This window comes from Cryptomeria japonica, chromosome 1 (genome assembly GCF_030272615.1).
Source record: "Cryptomeria japonica chromosome 1, Sugi_1.0, whole genome shotgun sequence".
NCBI classification, from domain to species: Eukaryota; Viridiplantae; Streptophyta; class Pinopsida; order Cupressales; family Cupressaceae; genus Cryptomeria; species Cryptomeria japonica.
In genome coordinates, this window is record NC_081405.1 from 454,817,615 (window position 1) to 454,828,771 (window position 11,157).

The 11,157-nt window shown below is 36.1% G+C and overlaps 1 protein-coding gene across 1 annotated transcript in view; it reads left to right on the forward strand.

Moving 5' to 3' along the window:
* Positions 1-7,862, forward strand: part of LOC131064456 (uncharacterized) — a 32,201-nt gene extending 24,339 nt beyond the window's left edge. Inside the window, exon 9 of the mRNA XM_057998607.2 lies at positions 6,276-7,862. Within this exon, the coding sequence (XP_057854590.1) occupies positions 6,276-7,359 (1,084 nt within the window). The 3' untranslated portion in view covers positions 7,360-7,862. The remainder of the gene's footprint in view (positions 1-6,275) is intronic.
* Positions 7,863-11,157: the final 3,295 nt, after the last annotated feature.

The window sequence follows — 11,157 nt, forward strand, 5'->3', positions numbered from 1 at the left end:
TGGCTCAAAGGAGCTCGGATCCTTCCTACGAAGGCATCTAAGGTAGGTTCTGGATGATTCAGCAGCCATACTCTCTGCTCGTGACTCCATTCCACCCTCACCAACATCAGTTGTGTTTGTGTCCGGCTTTGGCATTGGCTCTGACTCTGCTCGTGCTCTAACCTCCTCCTCTGCCATGGCTACAACCTTAGCCTCTCTATCTACCTAGTCGATCCAATCGAAGTCCTCATCACTAAAGACAAGATTTGTAGCCTCACTGATCCACTCAAATTCGTGATCAACCTCCTCTAGCGTGATTGGGGTGGTGTCATGTTCCATAACCTGTCTTTGTCTAAGATGGAGTTTGTAATGAACAAAGACTAAATCATTCAACCTCTCCACAGACAGTCTATTGCGCCTCTTGGAGTGTATGTGCTCAAACATACTCCAATTGCGCTCACAACGGGAAGCACTGCATGGTTGGCCCAAAATACGAATGGCTATCCGCTGAAGATTTGGTGTTTTAGGACCAAACATCTGCCGCCATCTATCTGAGATGAGAAAAAGGAAAAAAAATCAACCTCATTTAATAATTAATAATAAATTGAATAATATATAATTAAAATTATGCTCTTAAAAGTTATTTCTTTGCATAATTGACAAGAGAAGACCTCCCCTTTTGCATTAGAAAAGGCCTCTAGCTATTGGATTATAATGCTGCTATGATCAGGCGACATTCGCTCTATCACTAAGTAGAGCCCACTAAGAACCTCCTCATCCGCCTTGAAATCAGGGTGGAAATGGAATGTCAGATTGAGGTAATAAGAAGCTGCACTGAGGGGCTTGTGAAGATGGACCTGCCATCTCCTATCAATGATATCCCAAATGGGCCAAATGGGATGATACTTACTCTCATCCCCTCCATAGGCATATCTGATGCCCTCCCTGGCCCTATTCATGCCCTCGTATATGTAGCCCATTGTGGGCTTCTCCCCATCAACAACGTGTAGGATAACTACCAAGGGCTCAACGAATTGCAAATATTGTGAAACATTATCTAATATCAGTTAACTTAAGTGTGAAATTGTGAATGAAAATAAGCAAATAAAAGAAAAATACGAATAAAAATTAAAAGTTAAAACATAATGTAGAATGCTTAAAAATTTTACCTTCACAACCTCAGCACAAGGGGTCCAAAAGCCTGGCTCATCAAAAATGCAATCTACCACATCAACCCCAACAATAGCCGTAGCATAGGATGAGGAAGTCCACTCCTTACCAACAAACATACGTCTCAAAGCTGCCTTACTCCGAATCAAGGATTGCAATGTGATGAAGTTGGTGGCAAATCTAGTGATTTCTGGACGAGCCAACTCCATCTGCCCCGTATATTGCCTCATTAGGTTAAGGACCCATGCATGATTGTATACAAATTTGCAAATATTTTTTTCCTTCTCTACACATGTCCTGATCCATGCAATTTTACCAATGTTCTCCAACATGAGGTCAATGCAATGGGTGGCACATGGAGACCAAAATATAGATGGATGCTTCTCCATCAAAATTTTACCTGCAACAACATAATTTGCTGCATTATCGGCCACCACATGTACTACATTCTCCTCACCCACTTCATATATGACCTCATCTATAGCCTCAAATAGGTAAGTGGCATTTTTGGAATGTGCAGAAGCATCAATGAACTTCAGGAACATGGTGCCACCTGAAATTTGAAAACAAAGCAAAATCAATGATCAATGATCATTCAACAAATCTTAAATTAAAAATAAAATAGTAGTCATTAAATCAAATTCAAGTTATTCAATCACTTGCAGAAGAAACAAGAAAATTTAGGAGCGTTCGGTTTCTCCTATTGCTTCAACCCTCAGTCATGATGGTGCAACCCTTCTTCTTCCATACCTCTTGCTGGTCTTCTAATGTGGCTTTATCTGTCAAAATTTGGCCACTTAACTCAAAATCAGAATGGGTTTTGAACCCCGCCCCACAAATAGCGATGGCATCAACTATGCTCTGCCAATAAGGAGACCTATCACAAATAAATTAAATAAGATAAGTATGTCTAACTCTATGCCCAATGAAAAATCATTAGACAAAACAAACTGTAAATATTAAAAAGTTAAAAACATAAAGCAATTAAATAAAAACTAAAAGGAATTACCTGGCTGCGAAGAATGGAATATTGCAATAGTACCAAATTCTCCCAATTGCACCTTTAGCCTTATCGTGTACCTCCTTGTTCCAACTCATGCTCTCAAGCGAAGGTTGGGCACTAGGAGTAGTGCGTGGCTCAAAATATGAATCCATCCTAGATTTACGAATTCTAGGACCAATGCTTGCACTCCCACTACCATTGGCACTACCAACAACGAAAGCAGTAGTGGTAACACTAGCACTCGCACTAGGATGATATGGAGGCATGGAAGACGCCTCTCCAACACAACCAATGTTAGCCAACTCCTTTCTTTGTCTCTTCTTTATTTCTTTGTGAGCTTCAAATGTCTCTATTTGCACTTGGCACTCACTAATAGCCTCAGGTCATGCTAGTGTGCAAGGCTTTGCATCATGGCCACGTATGTTGGCAATGTGGTATTTCAATCTATTTATGCCTCCATGAAAGATTGTTTTGCAATATTTACATTTTGCCTCCCTTTTTTTGCCTGGAAAAATATTTAGCATGTTTCCAAGTTGGATACGAGGGCGAGTGGAACTAGACATTGTGAAAAATATGGTTTTCAAAAGTTGAAGGTTGCTGGAATAAGACACAATTTCAAAAAAAATGAATATTAGTGCATTCTTAAATTATAAATTAATGCAAAAAAAAAATGTAATAGCAATTTTTTGAAACAAAAAACAATGTAATAGAATTTGTATTCATTTTCTTTTTAAGAAATCAGCAAACCCTACCATGTAGATTGTTTTTTTTTTTCCAAAACTTCAAGAAATCAGCAAACCTTACAATGTACATTTTTTTTTTCATGTTGTTGAAATAAGACACAATTACAAAAAAAATGAATATTAGTGCATTGTTAATTTATAAATTAATACAAAAAAAAAATGTAATAGCAATGTTTTGAAACAAAAAACAATCTAATAGAATTTGTATTCATTTTCTTTAAAAGAAATCAGCAAACCCTACCATGTAGATTGTTTTTTTTTTCAAAACTTAAAGAAATCAGCAAACCTTACAATGTACATTTTTTTTGAAAGAAATGAATACAAATGTTTAAACAAAAAAAACAATGTAAATTTTGCTTATAAAACACCAAAAAAACCAAAAAATTTCAATCTTACCTCTTATAACAAGGTTGAAATGAAATGCAACCTCTTTCTAAACCTCTCTAACAAGCTCTTGATGCACCAAATGCAAGTATTACACTGCCCCAATGTGATTTGTTGAAGATTTTACTCCTCGCTGGTTACCCTACTATGCACTCTTATTTTTCCTCACAACTCTATTTTTACAATAGAATGAAATGAGATGAATTTTACAACTTAGAATGAAATATAAATGAAAAAAAAAGTAACTTAAAACATGTTTTAAAATGTTTTTTATTTTGCTTTTTAGAAGACTGTCGTCGGCTGAGTCCAGACATCGGGACTCACTGGGTCCGAGCCGAGTCACTGAGTGACCAGGACTCGGCTGGACTTGCCTAGGACTCGGCAAGCTTGGGTCTGGGCCCCTAGGGACTCGCCTAGGGTCACCCGGCCTTGAACTCACCGAGTTCTGGCGAGTCCAGGCAAGTCCTGGAACTATGATATATACATTATATTCATATGAAAACATGGATAAAGCATGTATATGTACATTATAGAACCTTAACATACCACATTTGTGTCCAAAATTCATTGTCAATACTCAATATGCATTCATACTTATAATTCATTGTCAATACTCAATATGCATTCATAAATGAAAATTCATTGTCAATATGCCAGCGCTTGTTTGCATTTAGTTCATTGTTTCTTTCTGGTTGGAGGATATTTTGATATTATTCCATTATTGTTATGGCCTACAACCACTTCTTTATGCACTACCAAGTTTTGGATGTTTGTGAAATTCATTACCAAGCTGCTATTCATATTTCTGAGTGCTTTTGGCTACAATTCAGACCTGTTTACCTTTCATATCAGTGAAACTGAAAAGTCCAATATCGCAGACCTGCAACCACTTTTTTATGCACTACCGAGTTTTGAGTGTTTGTGGAATTTATTACCAGGCTGCTGCTCATTATTTTTAAGTGCTTTTGGAAGTGATTCAGACATGTTTACCAGTCATTAGTGAAAATCCAGTTTTACAAACCTATTAGAAAATTAAAAAATGTTTTTTTAGAGCATTCGAGTCTTTTATTTTAAAAATGTGCTGGGAAAGGGGGATGGTTAGGGGGTGTCATAGATGTCCCCAACCATTTGGGGGATGGGGGGACGTCCCCTTCGAAAATCACTACTGTCCCCCAATTTCTGGAACTTTTCCCTGAATTTTTGCAATTTTGGGGAGGGGCAAGGGGAGGGAGGGAGCATCCACTGGCCATCCCTGCTTCCCCGAAATGTCCCTGGGACAGGTATGGGGGATTTAGGCCCGGGGACGCGTCCCTAGGTAACACAGAGCATAAGTAATAATACCATTGTTTACAAGTCAATATCACATTCTAGCATATGAATGATACTACAATGAAGGTTTGAGGCACCATCACTACTAAAGTGAATAAACAAATCACATTCTAGCAAATGAACAATACTACAATGAAGGTTTGAGGCACCATCACTACTTAAGCATCACCTCAATTTTCCAAGGGACCTACAGTTCAATAATTTTTAGTCTATTAAAATCCTTACGGATGGAATATTGTCTCTTTCTTTGAACTTCTAGATATGATGCTTGAAACCATGAAAAGCACATTATGAAGCTGCATCTAGACCCAACTAATGGCAGGATGAGAAACACATAATATCTCTATGGTTAATGAATTTAACGCTGAAAGTGATCTTATTAACTGGTTTTGCTATAAGAGACTCATTAATGGTTACATATTGTAATATGTAGCGATTGCTCCTGAGAAAATTTTGCTTTTCTCTGTTTTGTATCCTTTCCTGGTATCTGCTAGAAGCCTGGATGTAGTTGTAGAAAACCAAAGAGATCATAATTATGAGTATAATCCTGATTATATTTGTCATTTAACTTGGTATATACTCACATTACAATCTTATCTACCATAGCCAGATGCTGAGTGATCAGTTCTTAATATTCTAAATATGCGCATTACATTGCCTGGGACTGTTTACAAGTCATGATTCAACTCAGATGTTGATTTGTCAGCATATTTTTGATGTATAAAATTATGCCTATAGATATATGTCTGAAGAATTATATCTTTGGGGAATGATACCAAGTAGGGTTTGATCTTTGGATGTTAAGTTGTATCATGAGACCAGAGATTGACATGCTACTGCCTCATCAGTATCATCATTTTCGACCTCCTCCATGGTAAAGATTGCTGATTCACAGACGAAGTCCTGTACACACTGAACTTGAGAAGGTTAAGTAATTGGTGGATTTAAGAGTATGACTCTACTGACCATTCACATCTATGGCCCTTTCAGACTAACGATATTTACAGATATATTATATCCTATCAGTCATGTAGTTGAGAAAATTGCTCATGAATTTCTGTATAATTTTCCTTGAGGCTCGTTACCAGTGTTTATACCTAGGACATATTGGTTTTATATGTTGTGAAAGAGTTTTTGGAGAGAGTTCACCAGTTGGATGCTTTGATTTAAGTGGAAGAGCTCTGCAACATCAGGTTCAGATATAGATAATTTGTAAAATTTTATATAATTTGATGAAAACAGTTAGGGACTGTTAGTTTTTGCAGCTTTACTACATGATATATCTAGGTACATTTGGAAAAAGAGTTTCTTTATTGCTTCATTGACTCAGTTTGGATATGTCCTTGAGTAGTCCCTGCATGCAATAAAATTGGACCAGTTTTTCAGTGCCATTAACCAGGTTTATTCATCACAAACATAAATAAACCTGTTTTTGAGCCTCATGTTCTTGATTTTTGGAAATTCTGTCAGGAGGACCCTTGTTTGCATTGATATTGTACTTGGCTTGAGATCAATATGGCCTAGAACAAGAAGTTTTCTAATTGCATAATACTAATCTCATGGCTTTTTGCTATGCATTTTCCATTATCTACTTTATGATGCATTGTACTCTGTCGGGATTTATTTAAGCCCAATAGATAAATATAATGAATATTTGTATCTTGCAGGTACTGGAAGTATTCAATCAATGAACATGGCACTCAAGATATTCCTGCAATGATTGAAAAAATACACGAGATAAAGATGTCTGAGCTAAGTGACTTGCAGATTGGCTTGGATCATTATAATAAAAGAGATGACCTTCCTTACACAATTTGTGCTGTCTCACATAGTCTGGGTGGCGCTGCATTGCCGATGTATGTAGTAACAAAGCGCCTAAAAGGACAACCCCATCGACTTTCAAGATTAATTCTATTATCACCTGCAGGATTCCATGAAGATGCACCATTGATTTTAAAATTTTGTTCATATATTTTTCCCGCTTTTGCTCCAGTTTTAGCTCCCTTGATTCCAGGACTCTATATACCTACTAAATTTTTCCGTATGATTTTCAACAAATTAGCTCGAGATTTTCAGAATTATCCTGCACTTGGAGGGCTTGTACAGACACTATTCAGTTATGTTGTTGGAGGGGATAGCTCAAATTGGGTGGGGGTGATAGGTACATCACACTATAATATGAATGATATGCCAGGAGTTTCCTATTATGTTGCAGTGCACTTAGCACAGATGAGACATGCAAAGAAATTTCAAATGTATGACTTTGGAAGTTCATCTGCAAATATGGAGGCTTATGGAATGCCTCACCCATTGGACCTTGCGGCAAATTATGGCTTTATCGATATTCCTGTTGATGTGGTTGCTGGCCTGAAGGATAAACTCATACCTCGTTCCATGGTGATGAAGCATTACAAAATGATGAAAGATGCTGGAGTCAAGGTGTCATATGGAGAGTTTGACTATGCTCATCTTGATTTTGTATTTGCCCACAAGGAGGAGCTTCTTACGTATGTCATGTCTCGGCTCCTGTATGTTTCTTCACCAACAAAGAAAGGCTTCAGTACTAAGTCAATAAAATTGAGAAAATCTGGTAACAGTCAGAAATATCAAGGGAACAGAGATGAGAGTAAATCCACCAAATGTGCGTCCAGTAAATCATTTAGAGTTAAAGAAACAGTTTCTGCAGATGACAAATGGCCTGAAGAACTTCATAGTTCCATTCCAAGTTGCAGCTCTTCTGAAGGATCTTGAAGCTAGGAACCTGAAATTGGTTCTGTCAAAAAAACAAGTAATTCACACTCATTTTGAAAGAGACTAAAAGAAGAACCTTAATTCTCTGTTTAAATTATACTATTGAAATCCGAGTGAAAAATTCAAATCAAATTATACTAATGGCATTATCCTTGCTGTTTGGTGTGTAAGGTCTAGTCCATCCCCTATAAATACATTCTCTTTGTAATTTGTATCTTAGTTTGGCCATAAAAGTTTATCCTTAAGTTAGGATATTGTATGATATGCTTTTGGACAGTATTTTTAATTGTCATTGAAACAGGTATTTGTGGCATTATTTGGTTGCCTATACCCGAAGCACTCAACACTATTTTAGTATTTAGTAGCAGAAATGAAGATGAAGCTGGGAAGAACTATTCTTGGTTGCTACTACAGAGCAGAAAACAGTACAAAGAATTTTATATTCTAGACATGCTATATTGTATTTTCGTGCTAATGTGGAATATATACAACTGTTTGATTTACATTTTGTTCTTTCATTTCTGCTAGCCAGATTTGTGATTATGGACATTTGTACAGGGCCCAGGCATTACTTCAGTAATTTCAAATTTTAAAGTCCTCCGTTATATTTCAAATTCATGTGCTATAAGTTCTCTAGGATTAATAAGGACGTCATTGTAACCATAAAAATAGCTTTAAATTGGTTTTTGTAAGAAAGCTTCATTTTCGTATGGATATCAGATAACTGTCTCATGACAGATAAAGATTGTGATTTCTTGCATCTTTGTCGATTTCAATCTTTATTTTAGAAGAGCATCTTATATCGGGCATGCATCCATATATATATATTTGTGAGTATGTTAAGCATCACAGGAGGTGTTCCTTTACTTGTTAAGGATATTTTTATGTCCGATCGATATCGTTTAGCTCTGTGAGTATTCTCTTAACTACCAGAACATGAATGAAGGGATGTGTAGTCCTCACTTAGCTTTTGGAAAACCGCGACTGAAACACCTATCTTTGTGACTTATTTGTGGTGTAGACACAAATTTAACCAGATTAATATCATTTAGTTTTGTGGGTATATTCTTGATTACCAGAACATAAATGAAGGGATGTCTAGTCTTCACTCAGCTTTGGAAAACTGCGACTGGAACGGCCGCGGCTATTCTGGCTCCAAAACGGACGTTTCATACAGCGTGATAGCAATGTGTTAGTCAATCGCAGTCGTTTATTACAAAATCAACGGTGTAAAACACACGACTAACACGTGTTAGTCAATCCGTACTGCCGTTTTGGAACCAGAATAGAAACACTTATCTCCGTGACTTAATCATGACATATCATTTTAGATACTGGTTATTCTTTTGTGTACTTGCCCTTAGGTTCATTTTATATCAGCTCCTTACTTATGTCCGCTTAGGTATATGGCTATTGCGTGTATTTCATCTAGAATTGTTTTTTTTACTGATTTGTCATATACCATTGGAGTATGTAAATTGGAGTTTGACTACATTAGTTATCTCATTTGATAGAGTTATTTCATAACCCTCCTACTGTCTCTAGATCTCCCTTTTCTATAGTCTTTCCACTTCTATTAATAATTTTATTGGGCACATTACATTACACTTGATTTTGGAAGGTAGCTTGCACAATTTACTTGTAATAATAAACATGTATGGAGATTCCACTTAGTTTTATAGCTACATATTTCATCTCTATTATCTTAATAAATATGACTAAAAATGTATCGTAATGATTAAATAATTTAGTGTTGTTCAAAGGACTTAAGTAATATAGTGCGAAAATTGTTAAAAGATGACAAACAACAAATGATAAATATGAAGATAATACTAACATAGGGATAAACCTAGAGAGACCTTTAAAAGATAAAAAATCTCATAAGAGTGAGCTTCAAACACCTCATGCCACTTATATCAGTGTTACAAGTATGATCAATGTCTTTAGTGCCTTCTACAACTCTCGTGGAAACATGAACAGTTAAGTTCCACACCTACAATATGCTTGCAACATCATGAAAACTTCATTCTATAGCCTGCCCCATTCTTCTAGGGACACAACTATTATTTGACTTACATGAGTTGCTACAAATCAGCCCAAGGTAATCTCCAACATGAAAGTAATCTAAATCTCTATAGAGTCCCTTGACATTTTATTGGCAAAAGTGATGATAATCGACCTTTTGATCATTCATTTAGATTTAATTTATGGATCACATCTCCCAAGTTAGGAGGCTTTTGGTCCCCAAAATGTTAGGAATTCATCAAAATCGATGAAATTTCTTCTCCACATCCTCTATTGAATATCATTTAACTGTCCTTGTCAATTACCCCTTTAGTCCAACCAGCCATCTAACGTACACGCTTACAATTCCTTTACTCCTTTTGAATGTGTGGAGCAAGATCATCAATAGTGGGGCAACGCAACATCCTCATCTAATATCAAGGGCTCAAACAATTGTGGAGGCAACACAACTTCCTCATCTAGTATCAAAGGTTCAAAGAATTGTAGATTCTCAACGTTCACCATTTATTACATCTTTATAAATGGAGACAATTTAAGGTTAAAAGCGTTCTCACCCACTTGTTCTAAATAATGAAAATTCCATATTTTAAGAGATGAAGCTTCCTTGCTCACCCTTTGAGCCTATATTTACCTAGATGCAACCAAACTTAGACTCAGCTTGAAATTTATGCTCAATTTGATGTGGGTCATAACTCTTTTCATACCTAGCTTGTGACTCAACTTTTGAACATGGAGATTGGTTTGTCAAATTATTTCGATGAACTTTTTAGCTTGTTCAATTTATATCTAATTCTTTATCCTAATGTGGCCATCCCAAGGCAACGTCCAAAGGACTAGGTTATAGGTACTCAATACATTTTCACATTCCACGACTTAGTATGCTTTATAGTATACCCTCTTAAGAGTTGTACAAGTGTTTGGTTCACCAACTTTATTTCGTCATGTGTTTAGGAATGAAAATTAGTTGATCTCTTCAATTAGGTATCCATCTTTTTCCACAAAGAACACCAAAGTTTCCCCAAAAAATTATATCTTGATCTAATATAATATTTATAGGTAAACTAAAGTAGACCCACACACAAGAAAATAACAACTCAATTGTATCACTTCATTTAAGAGTCTTCTTGCATAAAATGAGTACACAACTTGTTAAAACACTCCACTAATACAAAGAGAGAACAATTCCCTCTTCTTGATATGGGTAATCCTCCCACAAAATCCATGGAGATGCTCTAATATGGCTGTGAAGGTATTGGTAATGGTTGATGCAACCCTAACTTCCTTTTATTTGGGTTATGCTACACAACTTGCACCCATGAATGAATTTTGAGACAAAAAATTGCATGTATGATCAATACACACCTTCAAATATTTTCCAAAGTCTTGGCAACTCTAAAGTAACTATCTACCTTAAAAGTTTGAGCCCATCTTAAGAAGAAAAACAACGCTTTCTTGGGATCAAACATGCCTAATTTGTAGCACAATCCTTATTAGAAATAATAGTTGTAGTTTAGTTCAAATTCAACAACCTTCCCCCTTATAGCTTGCCTGTATATCTTCCCAAAATAGTCATCTTGCTCATACAACTTCATATACACTTCTTTGGAGAAGGATTCCAACTAAAAACAAGTGCTAATGGTTAAAAGTAGGGTGGCATGGACAACATTTTTATTAATTTGTTGGTTACAACTCATTTCTATTTGACGAATGAGTAGAATTATTGTAGCAAATCTATCATACATGCAGTATTTAAGGACTAATCTATGGAAGAAT